This window comes from Oryctolagus cuniculus, chromosome 15 (genome assembly GCF_051225735.1).
Source record: "Oryctolagus cuniculus isolate XC-2025 breed Fujian yellow rabbit chromosome 15, ASM5122573v1, whole genome shotgun sequence".
NCBI classification, from domain to species: domain Eukaryota; kingdom Metazoa; phylum Chordata; class Mammalia; order Lagomorpha; family Leporidae; genus Oryctolagus; species Oryctolagus cuniculus.
The window spans coordinates 65,113,525-65,139,904 of record NC_142881.1 but is presented as its reverse complement, the minus strand read 5'-3'; the positions used below and the strand labels follow the sequence as shown (position 1 = coordinate 65,139,904).

Below are 26,380 nucleotides of genomic sequence, written 5' to 3'. Positions count from 1 at the left end.
CACAAGACATCAACAATATTTTGTTTTATGTTGCTTGTGGTTTCACTAAAATTCCCAAGAACATGATTTCATAATCAAAATACCCTGAAAGCTTTGGAAATATCATTTTGTTGACATGATTTATCATATGGAATGACATATGATAGTATGACTGCTAAGATCTGACAGAATAAGCTCCACATTGTACAGGGCCTACATAATCATTACCAAAATGTACCCTTTGTTTCTCCCACAAGTCTTTAGAGGTGAAACTTTTGATTCAGGAAATATAACCTCATTCTGTTTCATTGAGCAATCAAAGGTCCAATATAATAATGTATAATAATAATATAATATCATAATATAATAATGTACATACATTTGTGTGGAATGTCTTGGTGAATTCAGACATCACCATTTTCAAATGAACATCAGTATCTTTTTTGGAAACTGAGTTAACTACTGACTAACTGAAGAGAAATCATCTGTCAATCCTCATATTTGCTTTTGCATTCCCTTCTCTATCATGTCCACTACAAAATCATTTTCTGCATATTGTACAGTAGGCTCTATCTGGTTTCTTAGTTCCTAAATCAAGTTACATGTGTTTTAATCATTAAAACATCATAGTCATTTAGGCTTCTTTTTGGGCCATGGTGGTGCTAGTATTATAATCTTTTTCCATTTATTATCTAACTCCTACCAAACATAGTTAGAATATTCAGAATGTGAAAAATTAAATTACTCATCTAACTCTTACTAAACATAGTTAGAATATTCAGAATGTGAAAAATTAAATTACTCATCTCAGTACAAGTACACAACTATGTGACAAGGATTAACTTTTAACACTTACAATTGCACCATTAAGTTGCACACTATACTATAGTTTTCTACTGCTGTCGAAGTTTATCACTAAAAACTCACCTGCTTAGACAACACAAATTTATTGTATTAACAGAGTCAAAAGTGTGACACAAGTGTCACTCAAGGTGTCAGCAGGGTTGCAATCCTCTCTGGAGATTTAAAGGGAGAACCTGTTACTTGCTCATTCAGGCTGCAGCCAAAAGTAAGCTCTTGGCAGTACTAATTCTGATGCTCCTCCCCATTTTCTTACTGTCATCTGAGGGCTGTCCCAGTTACTAAGACACCACTCTCATGCCTGGGCATAGGGCTTCCTTCTTCCATCTTCAAATTTAGTAGTTATCCTATCTCACGCTTTAAGCTTTTTGGATCCATTTGCCTTCCTTTCTCATGTACTTTTATGTCTATGCATAATTAGGTTGATTCCAACCTGAGAGAATAATCTCCACATTTCAGGAAACATAATCTTAACCAAATATGCATGGTAATGATGCTATATATGGCTTATTTATAAGTTCCAGGATTTAAGACGTGGGCATCTCTGAAGGCTGTTTTCCTGCCTAGCACACAGACCTAATTCACTTCACTCTCAGTGATAGGACAATGCATGACCATTACCAGTCTCAGTGGTCAAAGGAACGAACAGAAGGTGGGTAACTTAAGCCACACTGATTTGACACTAAAATCTGTATTGCATTTAGCACTTATTTTGTTGACCATCTTACTTTTCCAACTCCTGTATCTATCATCAAAATAATAAGTCTTTTTCACAGAGATGGGTTTCCCAGAATATACAGTTTTCATTGCTAAAAATGAGACAGACATGGGCAAGTAAGGATGGCTGGTCACCCTTCCCTCTTGAAAGAATAATAAAGAGGTATATAGTATGTACCAAACTAGAAAACAAGACCTAATCAAAGTGGAACTACCTCCTCAGTCCAAGTGAAGATTTTATTTAGAAATTTGGGTCCTGACAGGCCTCAAAACAGAAGCAAAAAATCCTGTTTTTATATAACTTACATGTCATGAGAATCAACTGTTGGCAATCTTTTAAAACTCTGTTTAATGCTGTATTTTTTTCCTTTCACTTATTTATTTATTTAACAGATAGAGATACAGAGAGAAGGAAAGACAGAAAGGTCTTCCAACTGCTGATTTACTCAAATGGCTGCAATGGCCAAAGCTGAGTCAATCCAAAGCCAGGAACCAGGAACTTCTTCCGGGTCTCTGACATGGGTGCAGGCGCCATTTTCCACTGCCTTCCCAGACCATAGCAGAGAGCTGGAACAGAAGAGCAGCTAGGACACAAACTGGTGCCCATATTTCCTAGCACCACAGGCAGAGGCAGCCTACTAAGCCAAAGGCCCCTAAACCTTTTAAAACAATGTACAGGTTAGGCCACCAGTGGATCAAATTTGGCCGTAAGTTACAACTCCATCATTTCTTAACTACATTCTTCAGTGATACAGAAAATGAGAAGTAGAATCCAGTTGTTTTCGATGTTGAAGGACAGTTCAAATTTGTAAGCCAACAGCCCAAACCAAACCAAATACACACACAACACACCCCACTTTCCCTAGTAGGCAGTCATGGTCATCTTTTTTCTATTGAATTAACCTGGACTTTTAGACAGCTTTACACCTAACCTGTACTTCTTTATTCATTCAACCCATAGGATATATTCAGAGTTATTATCAGGATAATAGACTCTAAGTATTTTTTCAGATTAAATTTAATGTTTAGACAACATAGCTTAAATTACCAGCTACTACTTAGCACAATGACTAGCATTTACTAGATGTAAAATAAATATTTATACCATGTACAAAGGACCAGTGCTTACTATAAACAATTGCCTAAGGAAATCTGAGAAATTATTTTAAAAGGAATGTTTTTCTTTTTCTTCTTTTTCAAAGATTTTGTTTATTTATTGGACAGGTAGAGTTACAAACAGTGAGAGAGAGAAACAGAGAGAAAGGTCTTCCTTTCATTGGTTCACTCTCCAAATGGCTGCAACACCAGAGCTGCACCGATCCAAAGCCAGGAGCCAGGAGCTTCTTCCTGGTCTCCCACATGGGTGCAGAGGCCCAAGGACTTGGATCATCTTCTACTCCTTTCCCAGGCCATAGCAGAGAGCTGGATCAGAAGAGGAGTAGCCAGGACTCGAACTGGCACCCACATGGGATGCTGGCACTTCAGGCCAGGGCATTAACCCACTGTACCATAGCACCAGCCTCAAAAGTACAGTTTTGAAAAACATTCCTTTAGGGGTCGGCGCAGTGGCACAGGTTAATCCTATGCCTGTGTGGCAGGCATCCCATAGGGGTGCCAGTTCGAGTCCTGGCTGCTCCTCTTCTGATCCAGCTCTCTGCTATGGCCTGGGAAAACAGTGGAGGATGGCCCAAGTCCTTGGGCCCCTGCACCCACGTGGGAGACCTGGAAGAAGCTCCTGGCTCCTGGCTTCAGATGGGCGTAGCTCCAGCCGTTGTGGCCAACTGGGGAGTGAACCATAGGATGGAAGACCTCTCTCTCTCCCTCTCTCTCTCTCTCTCTCTGCCTCTCCTCTCTCTGTGTAATTCCGACTTCCAAACAAATAAATAAATCAATCTTTTTTTTTTTTTAATTGTACTTTTGAACATTTACCACACTCCATGATAGGACTCAGAAATGCCGCCTTCATCTGACCTGGCATAGGGAAGCAGCACAACTACACTCTCTCCAAGAGGAGGAAAGTAGTGGAAGATGGCCAACTGCTTGGGAGACCTGGAATAAACTTGTGACTCCTGGCTTCAGTCTGGTCCATCCCTGACCATTACAGCCATTTAGGGAGTGAACCAGCAGATGGAATATCTTTTCTCTCTCTGTCTCTCTCACTCTCTCTGTAACTCTCCTTTTCAAATAAATAAATAAATCTTAAAAAAAAAAAACTATACTGTTATTCAAGGAAGAAATTACAATTTTACAATTTAACTAAATCATCACTCAGAATGGAAAAGTAGTTTGAAAAATCTCTGGGGAACTGAAAAGCCAAGCAAAATACTATCTGGTTGCTCTACTAATAGATAAACAACACCTTCATTTTGTGAAGATGAGGTAGGGGGGAGGTGATGAGAAGACCTCAAACACCAGTATTTTCCAAATTGTCATTTAAACAATACTATAATTTTTAAAATATTCATTACCAACTGTAATCCTTACAATTTCTAACTGATGTCATCTTTAACCTCCCATTTGCAGACAAAAATTCCCAAAAATTTGAATACATGCTCATGACTTTATAGCCACTACAGTTTTTCCCAAGGAAAGAACCATGCTCTTGACCTGTTGTACTGGCTCATTAATTACAGAATAAGCAAATTAAAGCTGCAACTTGAATTATGTTAATATTCCCTACTGAGGCAATTCTAGATTTATTTTTCAATATGCATTAATGATGATACATTGTCCTTAATAAAATTTACCATCTTAGCTATTTTAAACTACATATTTTAGCAGCACGTAATGCATTTATATTGTTATACAACTAATATTGCCATCCCAGAACTTTTTTCATTTTGCAAAACTCTGTGCCTATTAAACAATAACTCTCCATCTCCCTCCCTGCAGCCTCTTGCAGCCACCATTTCACTTTCTGTTTCTATGATTGACTATTCTAGATAATTCATATAAATGGAATCATACAGTATTTATCCTTTAACGATTGGTTTAAGAACATAATGTCCTCAGGGTTCATCTATGTTCTAGCATGTGTCAAAATACTTCCTTTTTAAGGATAAATAATATTCCACTGTTTGTATATACCACATCTTGCTTTCCCATTTACCCACTGACAAGATACTTGTTCCACCTTTTGGCTATTGTAAATAATTCTGTATGGAACACAGCATACAAGTATTTCTTTGATACCCTGCTTTCATTTCTTTTGTGTATGTATACCTACTATAGTCTTGTTTGGACTGTCACAACAACATATTATAGATTATGTTACTCAAACAACAGAAATTTATTTCTGACAGTTTGCAAGGCTACAAAATTCAAGTTCAAGGAACCAACAGATTGTGTTCCTGGTCAAGGCTCACTTCCCAGCTCGCAGAAAGCTGCTTTGTTACCAGGTCCTCACAAGGAGAGATCAAGCTCTCTGAACTTTTTACAAAGGCGCTAATTCAATCATGATCACACTCTCATAACATCTTACCCTAATTACCAGCTGACGCTCCCACCTACACAAACCATCATGCTGAGGGTTCGGACTGCCAATAGGAAGGACTAGAAAACACAAACATTCAGTCCATAGTGTGCTCAGAAAAGGAATTCCTGGCTCAGGTGGTAATTCTATTTTTTATACTGTGAGGAACCATCATCTTGTTTTCCATAGCACCTGCCCCATCACATTTCCTACCTACAGTGCACAAGGTTTTGACTTTCTCCATATACCTTCACCAACAATTCTTATCTTCTGCTTTCTTTGGTAGTTAATTCTCTTAGCTGGTATGAGATAAAAATAAGTTTTTACCTCCAAACTATTTTTGTTTGAAAGGTAAAGTTACACAGACAGAGGGAGAGATGGACAGAGAGCAAGATCTTCCACCTGCTGGTTTACTCCCCAAAAGGCTGCAAACATCAGGACTGCGCCAGGCTGAAGCCAGGAGTCTGGAGCTTCCTCCACGTCTCCCACGTGGGTGAAGGGGCCCAGGAAGCTGGGCCATCTTCTGCTGCCCTCCCAGGCATATCTGCAGGGAGCTGGACAGGAAGTGGTACAGCAGGGACGTGAACCGGCACCCACATGGGATGCCGGCATCACAGGCAGCAACTAAACCACCATACCACAACACCAGCCCTAGGAAGTGTATCTTTTAAAATAATTAAACTGCCAGCGCTGTGGCTCACTAGACTACTCCTCCCCCTGCAGCGCCGGCACACCAGGTTCTAGTCCCGGTCGGGGTGCCGGATTCTGTCCCAGTTGCTCCTCTTCCAGGCCAGCTCTCTGCTGTGACCCAGGAAGGCAGTGGAGGATGGCCCAAGTGCTTGGGCCCTGCACCTGCATGGGAGACCAGGAGGAGGCACCTGGCTCCTGGCTTCGGATTGGCGCAGGGCACTGGCCATAGCGGCCATTTGGGGGGTGAACCAACGGAAAAGGAAGACCTTTCTCTCTCTCTCTCTCTCTAACTCTGCCTGTCAAAAAAAAAAAAAAAAAAAAAAAAAGAATTAAATCCTGAATTGACACTAATACACAAGAAAGATAAAATAAAGTTGTTATTTTAGAGTAACAGACCTGGAACCCAGCATCATCGTTGCCCCTTTCATTGGAATTCCCGTGACAGGCTCCACTAACCAGTTAGCAAAGAATCTTAGAAAACAGATTGACAAGCAATTCTTATACTGAAGGGACGGGTAAAGGAAAAAAAGTTTTTTGTGGGTATCTGTTTTCCTAGTTCAAAATAAAAGTTCTCATAAATCTAAGACATGCAATAAAAAAATCCTCATGGAAAAATGGAAATTGTCATGTTTCAATTAGAAATTAAAAAGCATTTTGGAGTTTTACTTGGGGAGATATATAGTTTTGTCTTTAAGCTTTCAGGAAAAATATGAGCACTCAAAGATGAGTATTAAAGAATTTTTATTCTGGCTCCTGTAATTTTGTTTACCTTTTCAAAGTGTTTACTACACTGTTTAAAGATAAGCAAAATAGTAAGATTCCCAAAATAAGCATGAATTTTATAAGCAAGAATATTTCTTATTCACTGATATGTCTATAATAGAGCACAGAGTATTTTATACCTATCAGTAAATGTTGGCTGAATTAATTGAGCTGCTCTTTACACAGTACAAAATAATATTCATTAGTCTGAGAATCAGGATAGGCTTTCCAAACACACACTAACAACAAAATTAAAATATTGGATGAGTTACCCACAACTTAAAAATTCCTTTTTTGCCTTAATAAAAACTGGAATAGACCATTGCTAGAATACATTGTTATAACACACATGAAATATTGTGAAAAATATAAAAGAGTAACAGTAGGCACAGACTTTTACTAAGAGAGTAGCATCAGGCACAAATGTGAAGGACTTCATATTAACTATACAATAAAGTTTAATTAGGTGGAAATTGATAACGATCCCAAAAAAAGGAAAAGAATTCATTAGTGAATAACTAATAGCCACACAGATCTGGGAGGAGAAAAGTCTGAGGAGGTAACAGAATGTGCTTTGTTAAAAAAAAAAAAATATATATATATATATTATATATATATAACAGAGGAATGTGTATTATAATGTAATAGGACTGTCCTAAGAAATACATAAAATGCAGAAGCCACAGAGTTTAATTACACTAAAAACACAAAGTTATATTAACCCATTATGTCCCATTGTCCTCTTATTTAAAAACCTATAAAGATTTAAATTGAACAATATGCCACTTATGGTAACATTGAAGTAAATATGTCACTGAAATATTTACAAAATTAAAAACCTGGGACTTAATGGGTTAAGAACAATTTAATACATTTATAGTATATAAACAGAGACAAATAACAACAAATAAGAATATGTTTATAGAGTAAAAAGGAATACTATCCATATGTACAAAGATTTTCAACAAATCAATACATGAAAAATTATAAAATAGTGAAAGGATACAAGTAATTAAGAAAGAAATCAATGAACAAATGTTAAAGATAATCAAGCTAAATAAAAGATAATCAAGCTTACTACTAACCAAAGAAACAGCAATTAAATTAATTTTTGTTTACTGGGTGGGTAACACTATTAAATTCCAATTCAAAATGAAAACTATGCTACAAGAAATTTGAGAACAATTATGCAAGATCATATTTTGAATATTTTTGTTTTAAAACAATTAACCAACCTGAGCCACTTTAATTGAATTTTGGGTAGAGCCGCCAGCATGATACTCGACTTTGAATTTTTTTACAAGTTCATCAAACCTATAAAGAAATCACAGGAGAAAAATGTTAGCATCTATCATTGTCCTAATGCAAATATTTCTGACTAGGAGTACATTAAAACACACTTAAGGATCTGACTAGAAGTACATTAAAACACACTATGTTCCTAAATCTGTATATATGAAATACATGAAACTCGTATAATGTAAATAAAATTTAAAAGTATGTCATTGTCAAGCTTAAAAGAATAAGAAAGGAAGGAGGAGGAAGTGTGAGAGTGTGGGCAGGAGAGAGGGTAGCGTGGGAAGTATCATTATGATCCTAAACTTATTTGTATATATTAAATACATGAAATTTGTTCACCTCATATAAAGAAATTTTTTAAATTAAAAATAAAAATTAAAAATTCACAAATAAGCAAAAACGAAGGCCCTATATGGTAAATCAGTGAATCAAAATCAGAATCAAAGTCTTGCGATTACTTGTTATCTGCAAACATACAGAAGTCAGTGCGTATTTCTCTTTATTCCAGACTACTGAGTCAGTTTTTTACAGAAACCAAAATTTTACTTAAAAATGTTACTTTTGGAATAAGTTGAAGAGGTATGAAAATTATAGGGCCCTTCACTTCAAGATGAATGATGAAGCATGTTTTGCTTCCTCTTTCTTGTCTTATTGAATATCAAAACCACATTTTATATGTTTAAAAATGAAAAAATTAAAACATCACCACAAGGCAAGGAAAGATGATACAAACAGACCACAAAATTGAGAAATTACACATTCTAGATTATCAGAAAGCAAATCTAACAGAATTCACAAAGCAGTGGCAGGAGACACAATATAGGAAGGGTAATTACTTTAAAGACTGTATTTGGAAAACCAGAGTAATTACCCAACCACTTCCACCTTAACCACAGGAGTAAAATTTAAGTGTGCCCATCTGTCATGGTAAAGTCTTCCTTTGGCAACTAGCTTCCTAGTTTCTCTCTCTCCCCATCTTCCCCTCACGATCCTGCCTTTTCCTCTTCTCTACTTCCATTTTTTTTTGGCCCCCCACCTTTAGTAACAGCTTTATTAAGATATAATTAATGTCATACAATTCATCCATTTAGAGTGTACAACCCAACTGTTTCAACTATATTCAAATGTTGTACAACCATCACCGCAATTTTTTTTTATTTTTTTTTATTTATTTATTTATTTATTTTTTTTTTTTTTGACAGGCAGAGTGGACAGTGAGAGAGAGAGAGAGAGAGAAAGGTCTTCCTTTGCCGTTGGTTCACCCTCCAATGGCCGCCGCGGCCGGCGCGCTGCGGCCGGCGCACCGCGCTGATCCGATGGCAGGAGCCAGGAGCCAGGTGCTTTTCCTGGTCTCCCATGGGGTGCAGGGCCCAAGCACCTGGGCCATCCTCCACTGCACTCCCTGGCCACAGCAGAGGGCTGGCCTGGAAGAGGGGCAACCGGGACAGAATCCGGCGCCCCGACCGGGACTAGAACCCGGTGTGCCGGCGCCGCTAGGCGGAGGATTAGCCTAGTGAGCCACGGCGCCGGCCACCATCACCGCAATTTTAAACAAAAACAAAACCTTGTACCCTCTAGCTATCAAAGTCATCTCCCCATCAGCCGCTCCATCCCACCCTAAACAACCGCTAATATACTTTCTTCATATTTTTTGCTTATTCTGGACAATTCAGTATAAATGAAATCATACAAGATGTAGTCTTTGTGACTGGATTATTTCACTTAGCATAATATTTTCACACATTGTACATATCCATTTATCAGTAGTACCTCATTTCTTTTTATGGTCAAACATACTGCATTGTATGGATATATCACATTTTGTTTGCCCATTCATCAGTCAATGGACAGCTAGGTTGCTTCCAACTTTTGTATACTGTGTGTAATGTTGCTATGAGCATTCATGTACAAATTTCTGTACGTATGTTTTTTTTTTTTTTTTTGACAGGCAGAGTGGACAGTGAGAGAGAGAGACAGAGAGAAAGGTCTTCCTTTGCCGTTGGTTCACCCTCCAAGGGCCGCCGCGGCCGGCGCACTGCGGCCAGCGCATCGCACTGATCCGAAGGCAGGAGCCAGGTGCTTCCCCTGGTCTCCCATGGGGTGCAGGGCCCAAGCACTTGGGCCATCCTCCACTGCACTCCCGGGCCACAGCAGAGAGCTGGCCTGGAAGAGGGGCAACCAGGACAGAATCCGGCGCCCCGACCGGGACTAGAACCTGGTGTGCCGGCACCACAAGGTGGAGGATTAGCCTAGTGAGGCGCGGCGCCGGCCACATATGTTTTCATTTTTCTTGAAAATATATTTTCAGAAGTAGAATTGCTGGATCAAAAGGTCCTTGGGTCAGCATTGTAGTACACCAGATTAAGGCACTGCTATGCCAGTTCAAGTCCCAGCTATTCTGCTTCCAACACAGCTTCATGCTGATGTGCTTGGGAAAACAATGGGACATGGCTGCCACCCATGTGGGAGATCAGGATTGGGTTCCTGACTCTAGGCTTTAGCCTGACCCAGACCCAGCTACTGTGGGCATTTAGGTAGTGAAACAGTATATAGAAGACATCTTCTCCCCCAACCTCACCCCGTCTCTCCCTCTTTCTCTGTTGCTCTTTCAAATAAACCAGCAAATAGTTTTTAAAATTAAAAAAGGTAACTCCTTATTTAACTTTTTGAAGAACATCCATACTATTATTGATTATCTGCCTTAAAGGTAGATACTACAGATAGTAGAGAGAACCTTGTCTGTTTAATTATCTGAAAAGGAACAACTAGACAACAGCAGATTGATATAAATTTACTTTACCACATAGTTTTCTTTAAAAGAAATCAGTATTTGGATGGGTGATCCAAACAATAAGAATAGACATGAACAAAAGCGAATACAAAAATAGAAAAGCCAAAATTAAGGAAAATGCCAAGAAAGAAGATAGAAAATATAGGCAAAACAAAATATGAAAGAAAAATTAAAATAGATAAAGAATGATCAGGTAGGTCAAGACCCAATTAAAAGCAATTACAGAATGGGAGAACAGGGATAGCAAAAGCTAAAAAAGAAATGCTGGGGGGGGGGGGCGTGTGGTGCTGTGGCACAACGGTTTAACGGCCTGGCCTGAAGCGCCGACATCCCTATGGGCACCCGTTTGAGACCCAGCTGCTCTACTTCCAATCCAGCTCCCTGCTATGGCCTGGGAAAGCAGTAGAAGATGGCCCAGGGCCTTGGGCCCCTGCACCCACATGGGAGACCTGGAAGAAGCTCCTGGCTCCTGGCTTCGGATCAGCACAGCTCCAGCTGTTGTGGCCAATTGGAGAGTGAACCATCAGATGGAAGACTTTCTCTCTCTCTCTGCCTCTCCTCTCTCTGTGTAACTCTGACTTTCGGATCGATGGATGGATGGATGGATGGATGGATGGATAGATAGATAGATAGACAGATAAATTTAAAAAAAGGAGAAGAAGAAATGCTAGGGGGAAAATTTTTTTTAAAAAAGAAAAAGAAAAATGTAATCATCAAATTTCTCCTAACGCCAAGCAGCTTACCAGAAAGGGTGGTCTGGGACCCATACTTGGACACATCTTATTAAATCTCTTAAATTAAGAGATAACTTTTTTTTTTTTTAATTTTTGACAGGCAGAGTGGACAGTGAGATAGAGAGACAGAGAGAAAGGTCTTCCTTTTGCCGTTGGTTCACCCTCCAATGGCCGCCGCTGCCGGCGCACTGCGGCCAGCGCATCGCACTGATCCGAAGGCAGGAGCCAGGTGCTTCTCCTGGTCTCCCATGCGAGTGTAGGGCCCAAGCACCTGGGCCATCCTCCACTACACTCCCCGGCCATAGCACAGAGCTGGCCTGGAAGAGGGGCAGTCAGGACAGAATCCGGTGCCCTGACCGGGACTAGAACCCGGTGTGCCAGCGCTGCAAGGCGGAAGATTAGCCTATTGAGCCACAGTGCCGGCCAAATTAAGAGATAACTTTTTAAAAGCATCTAAAGTCAAGAACATTTATCACTTAAAAAGGGATAAAAAATTGAATACCAAACTTCTTAAGGAATACAGAATGCAAAAAGATAATGGAATAACGTAGTGTATGCTAAGAAGAAAAAAAGATTTTGAAAGTAGAACTGAACATCTGTCTATAACAATTATTAACTTAATAACTGGAAAAACATTGTTTTTCAATTTGTTAAAGGATGTGAAAAAGAATTACTGAGGAGGAGGTATGGCAATAAATAAAACATGTTTAAAAAAGAATGAGTATACAATACAAATCTGAAAATAAAAGAAGCCATAAGTTAAAAGTGTTCATTACATCTTATTACATGTAGAATTCTACTTAATAGAAAATTTTTAATAATAAAAGACTTTATGTTCACTTTTGTGAATTCAAACACATTACTTGGTTCTACAGGGGATAATATTTATCTAATTATTCAGTAATGATGTTTTACTGGTGTTCAGAACCTAGAATCAATGTAGAGATGAAACACAAGATACATAATTATAGTTACAAAACAGAATATTTTAAAAATTACATATAACTTAGAAGATTGAAAAAAGAAAAGATCAAAGTGAAAAATACTAGTTCCCTTCCCTTTCATGGAGAAGAGCCCATGAGCATTTCAAATGTTAATAATCAATGCTTTTAAAAAGAGGTTTTAAAGATATTGTGTCATAAAGTCAATCATTACAACTAAAATATATAAAAATTAAAGAAGATGAGGAAAGTAAATGAACTGAGAGTGTTAATTTGCACTGTATTCTTCATTCTCCAATACAGTTAACTAACAGTATGCATTATTAAAAAAGATTTATTTATGGTGCCAGCGCCATGGAGGAGTAGGCTAAGCTTCTGCCTGCAGTGCCAGCATCCCCTATGTGTGCAGGTTAGTGTCCCGGGTGCTACTCTTCTGATCCAGCTCTCTGCTTATGGCCTGAGAAAGCAATGGAAAATGGCCCAAGTGCTTGGGCTCCTGCATCCAAGTGTGAGAACCCAAAGAAGCTCCTGTCTCCTGGCTTTGGATAGGCCCAGCTCCAGCTCTTGTGGCCATTTGTGGAGTGAACCAGTGGATGGAAGATTTCTCTGTCTCTCCCTCTGTGTCTTTGCCTCTCAAATAAATAAAATCTTTTTTTAAAAAATATTTTATTTATTTTAAATGCTGAATGACAGATGAATGACAGAGACAGATAAACCTTCCATCTGCTGGTTCACTTCACAAAAGGCCACAAAGGCTGGGGCTGCTCCAGAGAGAAGTCAGAAGCCCAGAACTCCATCTGGGTCTCCCACGTGGGTGGGAGGGACCAAAGTATTTAAGCCATCCTCTGCTGCTTTCCCAGGCACATGGGCAGGAAGCTGGTTCAGATGTGGAGTTGGGGGCCTGATGCTGTGACATAGCAGGTGAAGCCACCACCTGTAGTGCTGGCATCCCATGGGGCCGGTTCGAGTCCTAGCTGCTCCACTTCTCATCCAACCCTCTGCTTTGGCCTGGGAAAGCAGTAGAAGATGGCCCAAGTCCTTGGGCCTTTATACCTGTATGGGAGACCTGGAGGAAGCTCCTGGCTCCTGGCCTCAGATTGGTGCAGGTCTGGCCATTGCAGCCATCTGAGGAATGAACCAATGGGTGGAAGGCCTTTCTATGTCTCTCTCTGTCTCTGTCTCTGTCTCTCTATAACTCTGGCTTTCAAATAAATAAAATAAATCCTTAAAACAAAACAAAATTAGTGGAGCTGTGACTTCAATCAGTAATTCCACTGTATAAAATTGTTTATTCAAGAAGGGGGAGGCAGAGTTGTGGGAGTACTGGGCTAAGCTTCCACTTGTGGTGCAGGGTTCATGTCCCTACTGCTCCTCTTCTGATCCAGCTCTCCGCTATGGCCTGGGAAAGCAGGGGAGGATGGCCCAAATGCTTGAGCTCTTACACCCATGGGGGAGGCCTGCTAGAAGCTCCTGGCTTCAGATTGGCCCGGCTCCAGCCGTTGTGGCCACTTGGTGAGTACACCAGGGGATGGAAGAACTTATTGTCTCTCCCTCTCTATCTCTACCTCTCAAGTAAATAAATAAATCTTTCAAAAAAAAAAAAAAAATGAAAGAAAGAAATAGGGGATAAGCAAGTGGTTAAGATGCTACTTTGGGATGACTGCATCCCTTATCAGAGTACCTGAGTTCATGCCCCAGATATGCCTCTTGCCTCCAAGTGACCTGCAAATGTACTCCTTGGAGACAACAGTGATGCCGCACATAGTCAAATCCCTGCCACCCACAAAGGAGACCTGACTGGGCTGAGTCTAAGCCAGGAGTCAGGAATTCTAGGTCTCCCACACTGGTGGCAGAGTCCCAAGCACTTGGGTCATATTCTCCTGTTTTCCCAGGTATATTAGCAGGGAGCTGGATCAAAAGTGGAACAGCAGGGACCTGAATCGGCGTTCTACCATGGGATACTGGCTTTGCATGCAAAGTAATCTGTTGTGCCACAATGCTGGTCCCTTGTCTTTATCTGAAGTAAATAAATGATTACGAAATATGGCATAAACACATTATTTGGATTCACACTCCAAAATAAAAACAGTAACTGTGAACAGTATTTGAACTGCTTTGGAGCAGACACAGAGGGAAGTAATTTTTATTTATAATATTTTGAGTTTCTTTTTTTTTATAAATTTCTTGAGGTTATGTAAAATAAACATACAATTTTAAAAACACAAATATCTTTGGAGCCAACTAGCTAGAATAAGAAAAAGAATGGAGCAGACATTTTGCTCCGTGATTAAAATGCCACTTAATTGATACCAGCATCCTATATCAGAGTATGTTTGGGTCCCAGCTCCAATTCTGATTCTATTCCTGCTAATGCACACCCTGTGAGGCAGCAGGTGATAAGTCAAGTATTTAGGTCTTTATCACTCATGTGAGAGACTCGGACTGGCTTCAGCCTAATCCAGCCCTGTCTGTTGCAAGCATCTGCAGAGTGAACCAGCAGATGGATAATCTCTGCCTTTCTCTTTTTCTTCCTGTCAAATAATTTTTAAAAAATTTAAAATTTTTAGAAAAGAGAACAAAAAAGGACACTGGCATGATTCAAAGCACCAATGCCCTATAGAACACACACACACATGCCCAATTATGCCTGGGCTATTTATTCTGACACATCTATCCATATACAGATTTCATGGTGTCTTAACGACTAACAAACTGTAAGTCTTAATAAAGGACAAGTGTCTTGTTTCTTCATGAGTGCTTGACGAGGCTTCAGGATCAATTTACAATAGCTGCCAAACACAGAAACACAGCTTGTCAGAATTTTTGACTGGGATTGTACTAATTCAATTTATCTAAACAGGGAAAAATGATATCTAGCCAATATTACATTATCCAATCCATGATCATAGTACATTCCTCAATCTATTTATTTGGAATTTCTTTAAAATCTCTCAATAATGTTTCATAATGTTTGGCGTAAGTCCTGCACATCTTTTATTAGAGTCACTGCTTAATACTTCCTACACATTTGAAGTAACGTAAATGCTGTTTATTTAAACTTAATTTTGGTTTCTGGAATTTAAAAAGCACAATTTTCTGTGTCAAATTTTATATCCATGTTTCTAACATCTCTAATTAGCTCCAAATATTTCTGTACATAATCATCCTTTGTGAAAAATGACATTTTTTCTTACCCTTTTCTTGCCTGGGTAAAGAAACCAGGACTTCTTAAATAGCAGTGAAAAATAATGGCCAAATTCAGTTTTATTCTGAATTTAAGACTGATACATCTTGATGAATTGCAGGATAGTTCCATTTCCCAAAATCAGAAATCTTAGAAATGTCTAATTTTTCATCTTTATTTTTAAAAATTTTAATTTTTTATTCCAGCAGCAAGGGGAGAGGAAGGACAAAGAGGAAAGAGACAGAGGGAGAGAGGGAGAAGGAGATAGAGAGCACGCTCCCCTCACCCCCATCCACTGGTTAACTCCCCAAATGCCCTCAATGCTCCAAGCTAGGGGCTGAAGACAGATGTGGGAGTGTCACTCCAGGTTCCCCAGGTAGGTGGCAGGAACCTGATCAGTCGCAACATCACCTGTTGCCTTCCAGAGTGTACCTCAGCAGGAAGCTGGAATCACAAAGATGGGTCTGAATCTCAAGAGATAGGGGATGTGGGTGTTCTAACACAAGGCAAAACCACTAGGGCAAATGCTTAGCCCATTCTGATTTATTTTTGCTTTATGTATGCACTGCTTCCACTAAAAAGTTTTTAATGTTATATATTCTTATCTACTGATATTTTCCATGTTGCTTCAGTTTAGAAATACTGTCACAAAAACATAGGCACAATATCTTTTTATTTATAAACTAAACAACCCAAATACATGTGTACTAAGAAGGACCTGGAAGAACATAAACAAGTTATTAGCAGTGGTTATCTCCAAATCAGAGGCAATTATGAGTATTTTATACATCTGTATATATGCTATACAAATATATATACAATACAAATATATATACACATATAACAAATGTATATTTGTTATACATTTGTTTTATATACTTATTGGTTACCCAATAAGTATTAAACTGTTAAGTAATGAAAAAAAAAAAAACAAAATAATCAACATCAGGGGCAGGTATTAGGCTTTGAAATTAATATGTACATTAGGAGGGCAGAGTTGTGGAGTAGCAGGTAAAGCCGCTGCCTGCAATGCCAGCATCCCATATGGGCACCAGTTTGTGTTCCAGCTCTCCACTTCTGCTCAAGCTCCCTGACAATGGCCTGGTAAAAGGAGTGGAGGATGACCCAAATGTTTGGGCCCCTGCTACCCAAATGGGAAACCTGGATGAAATTCCTGGCTCCTGGCTTTGGTCTGGCCCAGTGCTGGCCATTGTGGCCATCTGGAAAGTGAACCAGCGAATGGGAGATCTGTCTCTCCCTCTCTGTAACTCTAAATTTCAAACTAAATAAATCTTTTAAAAAGATGTAGGTTAGGATACCCACATCCCACATCAGAGTACCTAGGTTTGATCTCTGAGTACACCTCTTGAGTCCAGTTTCCTGCTAATGCAGACCATAAGAAACAGCAAGTGATGGCGCAGGTAACCAGCTTCCTGCCACCCATACAGGAGAACTGGATTGAGTTCTGGCTCCTGGGTTAGGCTCAGTCCAACCAGTCTCAAGGGCTACAAATATCTGAGGAGTAAACCAGCCAATGGGAGCCCTCTCTCTCTGAGAGTCTGTCTTTCTCTTTCTCTCAAATAAATATTTAAAAATCAACCTCATTTTACAATGGGAGAACAATTTTTTCTACAGTTATCTCAAAAACTATATCTAGAACAAAGACAAATGAAAAACACAGAACAAAGTGATTCTGAATGAATGAGTCAGAGAAACGTTAACATCTGATCTGAAATTTGACAGAGAGAAAAAATATTCCTGTCTGAGGATAAAACAAAGAACATGATCTATTCAGAAAAACAGGTTAAACACCTACTGAAATGTAGGTCAAAATCACAGTAGTAAAAACTGACAAAGGGAACTCTCTGGCTAATAAACGAAGATATTATTCTGAAGATTACTTAGAATTATTAAAATCTGCATATTAAGAAGTATGAAACAGATTCCTATAAAAACGATGACAGCACCGTCTGTAGAACAGGTGCAGTAAAAAGCAGATCTGCCTTGAGACTACAGTTCATACCAGAGGATGAGAACCAGAACCACAGGCATAGAGAAGTGACCAAAGTAAAGAACTATTCTAAGGCTGAAGGCAAAGGATATCAAAAATAATTGCCAGAGGAAGACTGAGAAAAGGGATGGTAATTCTAAGGTATAGAGTTTGGATGACCAGTTGGATGGCGCTAGGAAAGAAGATAAGAAAATCATAAGGAACTAACAGAACTATTAAACAGCTGAATAAAATAGCAAGGAATTGAGTGTACTATGGCAAGATTTGTTGCCTTTAATCTCATGGAAAGACTGGGCATCTGTGTTATATACTGGTTTTCTCTGTATTTTGTTTTTGGTTGACACCAATTTTTTGTTGTTTCTTCTGTACGAATACTGAAAAATGTCAAAGAAAAGATGAAGAATTGTATATCTCTAATGAAGCTAAAAAAATTCAGGCTAAAACATTAATGAACCTCAAAACTATAACATCATAGGGAAATAATTACACAAAAATTTTAACTATTTTCTAAGGTATTTAAAGATGAAAAAGTTTATGATAGCCTTATATTTTTTTGGGTAATGTCTACATAGTTTCCTTATGTGGCTTTTTATATAGCAAGTGATATATGGCAGGGTAAGTACTTTATACATTCATCTTACTTGAATCTCTCTTTCTGAATGGAGTGGACATCCCAACACCTCAACCAAAAAGCCAGAAGAATTAAAAGGACAGTTCCTAATCCATTTTCCTAAACCAACCTATTTCCAAAGTCCAAATTAATAAAGCAGATAGCATTTATGATACTAAAAAAAAATCAGAGATTATGTTCTTTATTTTTTTCCTTTAAAATTTATTTATTTATTTGAAAGTCAGAGTTACAGAAAGAGAGAGAGACAGAGAGACAGAGAGACAGAGAGAGAGATTGTATCCACTGGTTCACTTCCCAAATGGCCACAATGGCTGGGGCTGGGCCAGGCCAAAGCCAGGAGTCTGGAACTTTAACTGGATCTCCCATTTGAGTTTCAGGGGAACAAATACGTTGGTCGTCATCTGTTGCGTTTCTTGGCTTATTAGCAGGGAACAGGATCAGAAGTGAAGTAGCCAGGACTCAAACTGGCAATCATATGGGACACTAGTGTAACAGGCAGCAGCTTAACCCACTGTGCTATAACACCAGCCCCTCAAGTTCTTTTTCTTTACTTGATTTTTATTGTAAAAATTGCTTCCCAAATTATCCCAATTTTAACCCTAAAGTATTCAACAAATAATTTAAGTTGGCAAGAAAACAGCAAAGTTACATTAATGTGAAATATTTAGTAGGAAGCTTTATAAATATAAACCTTTATTTTCTGAAAGAACTAAGAGGCTAACCAAAGTACAGTATTTCATATTACATGAATTTAATCCCTGACAAGTCTGACACTCTGTGCTCAGCCTGAGTACATGCATAGCAACAGTCTAGCCACTACTGGCACTAAAGCATTATTCCTAATTTCTGATTTAAGCATAACTGATCAACTATTTGAAAAATATATTATTATAGATAGACTGTTTAATAATAATTACTATAAAGACTAGCTTTGGAAAGGTTACACTATCCAAAAAATATTAAAAGAAAATCCCAAAACTCATTGAGAAAACAACCCAATAAAAAGGGGCCAAAAAATTTAATGAAGAAAAGATACAGCCAAGATAGCAAGTAAGCACAGATCTCAACATCATGAGTCACTATGGTAATCAACATCAAAATCACAAACATAAACATCTATTAGAATGGCTGAAGAAAACCTGAGAATGCTAAGTACTGACAAGGCTAAGTGCTGACAAGGTTGCAAACTAACTAGAACTCTCATACATTGCTGATGAAAATACACAATGATACAGCCCCTTTGGAAGACAATTTGGAAACTTTTTAAAAAATTAAGCATATATTTACTAGACAAGTCAGGTACACAAATATTTTTAGCAGCCTTGTTAATTACCTGAAACAACTCAAATGTCTATTAACTACTAAATGAGTAAAGAAATTCTGACACATCCTTATAAGACATTACTAAGCAAAACTAGAAATGAACAACTATACTTTCAACAACATGGATAAGTCTCAAAAACATTAGCTATATTGAAGAAGCCAGACACAAAAGAGCTTTATATAATATGATCCCATTTATCTGACATTCTGGATAAGATAAAACGGTAAGATAAAAATCACAGCAGTGGCTGCCAGGTGCTGAAGATAGAAAAGATGCAGAATTATCAACTTTGGGGACAATGGAGATTTTCTATTTCGTTGATGGTTATACAACTATTTTTATCAAAACTCATAGAATTTCGTATGCAAAATGGTAAATTTTAATGTATAAAATGTTTCAAGGTATCTTAATAAATTTGACTTTTAAAAATATATATAAGCTAGGTAATCAATCGAGGAAATTCCAAATTTCAGATGTATTGATACATCTGAGTTATGTTATATATTATACACTATGTACATACATAGCGGCTTACATATACAGAAAGAAATACACACAAGAACACAGAGCCACAATGATGCACATATGAAGTGCAAATTAATCTTCTGAGATAAAACCATTATTCCAATTTTCTAAATAGAATTTTAGAGAGGTATTTTTTAAACTTCTGCCTTTGAAATAGTTTTGACCTTGTGGAAAGGCAGAAAGATAAAAGCACAGGGACCAGAGCTGTGGCACAGTTAGTTAACCTGCCACTTGTTGACACCAACAGCCCATAAGTGCTAGTTCAAGTGCTGGCTACTCTGCTTCTGATCCAGCTCCCTGCTAATGAGTTTGAAGATGCAGTGGATGATGGCTCAAGTAATTGGGTTTCTGCTGCCCATTTAGGGGACCCAGATGCAATTCCTGGCTTTGTCCGGGTCCAGCCCTGGCTACTGTGGACATTTGGAGAATGAACCTGCAGATGGAAGGTATCTTTCTCTCACTTTATCTTTCAAACAAATTGTTTTTAAAGCACACACACACAGAGAGACATACACACATACACAAACACCCACAATATGAGGGTATTTCAAAAATGTGTGGAAATAGAATTTAAAAACAAGTTTATTTTGGTGCGTAAAATTCCACTTTATATTCATGCATAGTTTTTCAGAATAAGTATTTTCATGAATTGTCTGAAGACCTCCCCCTTACAATAATACAATCAACACCTATACATCTTTCAAAGGATTCATAGATTTTTTTTAAAGACTTTATTAAGGCAGAGTTACAGAGTCAGAAGCAGAGGCAGGGAGAGACCTTATCTGCTGGTTAGATAAGCTGCAATGACCAGAGCTGGGCCAGTCTGAAGCCAGGAGCCAGAAGCCACTTCTGAGTCTCCTGTGTGGTTACAGGGGCCCAAGGACTTGGGCCATCTTCCACTGTTTTCCCAGGCCATAAACAGAGAGCTGGATCGGAAATGGAACAGCCAGATGTAGAACCAGAGCCCATATGGGATGCCGGCTTTACCCACTATGCCACAGCACCAGTCCAGGAGACATCAATTTTTAACATTTTATATGTTGTATCTTCTTCTCTAATGCTACATACTTAGTTGCTTTTTACAAATTCCTTTGGAGTAGGTTAAAATATCACGTATTTTTAGCACTTATAGTACCTCAGTGGGTATTTTCTAAGAATAATAGGAAGATAATAGGGAAAGAAGAAATTACAGAACCAAAATAGCTCCTTAATTTTTTATGTTTAATCCTTCTATTTATTTTACATGAAAAAAAATACTACTTGAAATTAAAAGGTATTTTATGATTATACCCCTATAACACAATGCCAATTCTGTATTAAAAAATCACTTAAGATTCAATAAGCATGAAGTGGAAAATGTCTACAAAACTGTGCCTCACAATTTCTAGTCATAGAAACTAAAACCACTGTGTTATCCCAAACTCAGGGGCAAGAAAACAGAGATGGATGGGTGGATGGATGGACGGACAGAATGGATGGACATCTAGTTAGATGGCTAGAGTGCACAAAAGCACTGCATATTATCAGAAGATAAAAGAAGACCTCATGTTGTACCAACATCACTACAGCACAGAAGCAAACATCAATAGCTTTATGCGTCTTATAAGGACAGACATGAGAGGTAAGACATTTAATTAAAATCTCTTCAGTACAACCCCAAAAGTTTAACTTCCTTAAGAAAGCACTCGTAACTGCCAAGTGAATTTTTGATCAAGTTCTTTCGTCAACTTCTCATCTAACCAAATAATAAATGAAAAACATCAATAATTCTAAACAGGTTACACTTATTAAGACCAAATGTTAATAGAATAACATGGGGAGAAATCCATAGGCAAATTAAAAGATTCAAAGCTTTGAAATCTTTAACCACAAATGTTTAGTGAGGTTGAAAAAAATCACTTAAACGTCAGTTTGATAAAAGCCAAAAGAACATTTCCCACATGTGTTTATATTTAAGCATATTTTGAAGAGATGGAAAAAGTAACACTCATTCAAAACTGAAGTTCAGCTATTAGTTCATAAGGATCGTAATTTAAAGGTATTTCTCTAACCTGTAATTTTATTTTCTTTGATAAGCATGTGTTGTTTAGATAAGTCCTTACTCAATTCTAAAACGTTTAAAGATTTAATTATTCCTATTTATAACTCTAAAGATGAAGTTTTTGGCACATAAAATTATCACATATATTGTGGAAAAGCACTTTGTATCTAAGCAATGATGATTAAACTAAAGTGAATTATTCCTAAATTTAGAAGAATGATATGCATTAGGTTTCTACCCTTTTAAAAGCAAACTGAGTGCCTGGGTTCAAGTCTCAGCTCTGCTTCTGATTCAAGCTTACTGCTAAAAGCACACAACAAAATTTCACTAAAGCAATGTATACCTGTCATTAAATAGTGAATAGTTTGACATTCAAGTTTAAACCACACAAGGATTTCAGAAAAAAGAAAATATTACAGACAACGGTTCTCAAAATGAGAATGTGTAGTCTCCTGGTTAACCATGAGTGTTGGCCACATGTTCACAGACAGCTCTAAAACACAAATTGTACTACCACCACCCCCAACCCCTTATTGATTTGCTTTCAGCTGTTATTTCTATCAGAGAGTCCATGGTTTATAATGGGGCCTGAGTTTCTCTGATCCTAGAAAATTTCTAGAAACATATGTAACAGATATGGAGAGAAAGTAGTCAAGCAGTCACTAATTATTTCTCTCTACTCAACTTAAAAAAAATCACTCATCAGAAACACCCAAATATTTAAAACTTTTATCAAAACATCACATATGGAACTTCCGATTCAGAGTAGCATACAGTGCATAACAGTCAACATTCCTACTGACAACAACTAGAAAAGCCACATAAATCTTAAGTCCTATTGTCAAAGGTACCAAAGAGCTACAGATGCAACAAGGACAAGGTGGATAAATTTCGAGGGAGGTGAGAACTATTATAGAGGGTCACCCAGAATTGGCAACTCTTTTGTCCCACCTGCCCAGATGTGGAACCAGTAATATATGAGGTAATAGGGACAAAACTTGACATTTCCCAAACTTCAAATACACAGCTGGTTTGCCCCATAGCACGCTTGCTGAATTCTGAAACTGAATGGCATGCTAAGGTGGTTAACCAAAATCATCTCAAAAGCAGAAAATCCTCCCAGTCTGGCAGTGCTTACAAAACAAAAGACAGGCCAGCAGAAGAACTAAAAACACAATACGAAAGCAGTAAAAGTCTAAGAAGGAGAGGAACATAGAAACTAAAGATCCATATGTACTTCTTTGGGTTGTAGGGAAAAGCACCTATCTATACTGGTTACATCCAGAATCTGAACACCCAGACTTTGGGTTTAGTAGAACACAAGGGTAAAGCAGAGGATAAGAGAGAAAAACATTGGGATTTTGGAATTATGTAAGGCCAAAGTAATAAAATTGGAAATGAAGGGCCTATACTAAAGAGCAGATTCCCTCTGGTGACATTAACCAAATTTTGAAGGCATGTGAGCTCAAAGCATCAAGAATAAGTTGGATGAGCCAGTGTGTGGCACAGTTGTTTAAAACGCAGCTGCCTGCAACACCATCATCCCATATCAAGCTGCCAGTGTGATTCCTAGCTGCTCCACTGGGAAAATGAAGACTCCTTTCTCTAGCCAGAGAACCAAAAAGGAGAACCACAAAGTACTAGGACTCTCAAAACGCATGGAAAATAATGAAAGACTCCAAAAAGAAGCACAAAACATAAAAAGCTTAGAATTTAAAAATTTACTAACAAATTTTAAAATTCGCTAAATGGGCTCACGAGCAAAATGGAGAATACATTTAAAGTGAATGTACTTAAAGATAAATTAGTAAAAATTTCCAACATGAAAAAAGGAATAATGATTTTCAGAAAGTAAAAAAAAGACTCAGACCTATGATAAGATAGCACTAAAAGATCTAACATTTGTGTCCTGTGAATTATTCAAAGGACGGAAAAACTTCAGTGCGCTTTGGGCTTAAAAATTTCAAAAACTGATTGAAGACATACTCTTACAGATTCAAGAAGCTCTGTGTAACCAAAGAGAAAAAAAAATTCCATGCACTGAAACACAAGAACCTTGGGAGTAGAATAGGGGGTACCAATACTGATGAAGTGAGTATTCCAGCAAAGAGCAGAGGCTGAGATCTCACAAAAGGAAGGGAAGGAGGAAGAAGGAGGCCCTAAATGGCCAAATTCCTTACCAAGGATTTCTAAGACCAATTTGATAATCATTTATGATTTCATAACAAAGTCATAAGAGAAAGCAGCATTCCTCAACAGTGAAAGACAAAGGCACTGGTGACAGACAGTCTTGGATTTAATTTCACATTCATCTAACTCTTTGATATGGGGCAAGTAATCTGAATACTCTAAGATTACGTTTCATAGCATTAAGGACTATCTATTTAAAATTTTACTCATTTGAAAGGCATAAAAACAAAGGGAGAGGGAGAAGGTCAAAAGGGGTAGAGGCAAAGAGGAAGGGGAGAGAGAGTGAAAGTGAGTGAGGGGGCCGGCACTGTGGCACAGTGAGTTAAAGCCCCAGCCTGCAGCGTCAGCATCCCATATGGGCGCTGGTTCAAGTCCCGGCTACTCCACTTCCGATCCAGCTCTCTGCTATGGCCTGGGAAAACAGTGGAAGATGGCCCAAGTCCTTGGGCCTCTGCACTCATGTGGAAGACCTGAAAGAAGCTCCTGGCTCCTGGCTTTGGATCAGCTCATCTCTGGCCATTGCGGTCACTTGGGGAGTGTACCAGTGGAATGGAAGACCTCTCTTTCTGGCTCTAATTATCTCTGTAACTCTTTCAAATAAACAATTATTTAAAAAAATAAAAATAAGTATCTAAGTCAAAGCCTTCACTTTAAAAAAGAAGTGAGTGAGAGTGAGAGTAAAAGAAAGGGAGAGATCTTCCATATTCTGATTCATTCCTCAAATGCCTCAACAGCCAGGGCTGGGCCAGGCTAAAGCCAAGAACCCAAAACTTCATATGAGTCTCCCATAGAGGTAGGAGGTAGCCTAGTACAGCCATCATCTGCTGCCTCCGGGCATGCGCACAACAGCTGGCTGCAGGAGAAGTGAAGGTGGAACTTAAATGCCACACTCAAATATAGAATGCTGGCATTTCAAATAGCAGCTCAGCCTTCCCAAATTCCACAATATCTCAGAAGAGTGCCAGACAGACACTAGATAATCAATAAGAAAACAACACAAAAACCCTGAAAAAAATCAGTAAATATCTAATGGACAAACTACGGGAGAATTAAATGAATCTTCTTGCTGCTGATGTCAATTTTTTAAGAAATTATATTACACCTGTACAAATTTAACAAAAATAGGTTTCCCTCAAATAGCTCTCATCTGGTTTACTCCTCTGATGCTCACAACAGCAGGGGCTGTGCCAGGACAGGAGCCAGAAGCCAGAAACTTAGTCTAGGTCTCCCATTTGGGTGGCAGTAACCCTGAGGTATCAGTGCCACTGCCCAAGGTCAACATTAACAGGAAGCTGGAGTCAGGAGCCAGTGTCAAGTTTTTAATTCTAGTACTACAATGTGGACATCGGTATCTTTATCAGCATCTTAACTGCTAGGCTAAATGTCCACACCTCTCGATTATTTTTAAAATAACTTAACACTGTTTTGGTTTTTGTCTATGTCTCAAATATCTACTGTACACTATACAGAAAACTAAGAATTGAGGAAAATAAGACTGTGGAATGCTGTTTTTAGAAAAATTTGATAGTAAGCAATAAAATTTTAGGTTAACACAAAGATACAATATTTCTAAACAACTGTGATCAAATAAGGTGTTCCTACTTGCCTCCTCTGTGTGTATGTTGAAGGGGGAATGAGGGAGTACATTATTACACGCTCCTAAACACTTAAAAAATGTTGCCCACTATTTTTATAACAGTGAAAGAAAAACTTAGGTGCTGATTTAGCACAGAATTTTCAGTTAGGCTCTCACCTTAAAAAAAAAAAACTCAATAACTAACATCTTCAAAAATAATTAAACTTCCTAACATTTTTAAAGACATATGATGTAGGGGCAGGCACCATGGCTCACTAGGCTAAACCTCCGGCTGCAGTGCTGGCATCCCATATGGGCACCGGGTTCTAGTCCTGGCTGCCCCTCTTCCAGTCCAGCTCTCTGCTGTGGTCCGGGAGGGCAATGGATGACGGCCCAAGTCCTTGGGCCCCTGCACCCGCATGGGAGACCAGGAAGAAGCACCTGGCTCCTGGTTTCGGATTTGCGCAGCGCCGGCCATAGTGGCCATTTGGGGAGTGAACCAACAGAAAGAAGACCTCTCTCTCTCTCTCTCTGTCTGTAACTCTACCTGTCAAATAAATAAATAGAAAATAAAGATATATGATGTAAAAATAATCTCAAAAAACTCCATTGAGATCATAAGTAATGAGGAATAAAATCTATTAGATAATCC

The 26,380-nt window shown here is 38.5% G+C and overlaps 1 protein-coding gene across 5 annotated transcripts in view; it reads right to left on the bottom strand.

Annotated features, from left to right (window-relative positions):
- Positions 1-26,380, bottom strand: part of ADK (adenosine kinase) — a 598,204-nt gene that overhangs the window by 393,329 nt on the left and 178,495 nt on the right. For all 5 annotated transcript variants that reach the window (XM_008269935.5, XM_089313496.1, XM_008269936.5 and 2 more), the window contains one exon: positions 7,717-7,795. In XM_008269935.5, the coding sequence (XP_008268157.1) occupies positions 7,717-7,795 (79 nt within the window). The remainder of the gene's footprint in view (positions 1-7,716; positions 7,796-26,380) is intronic.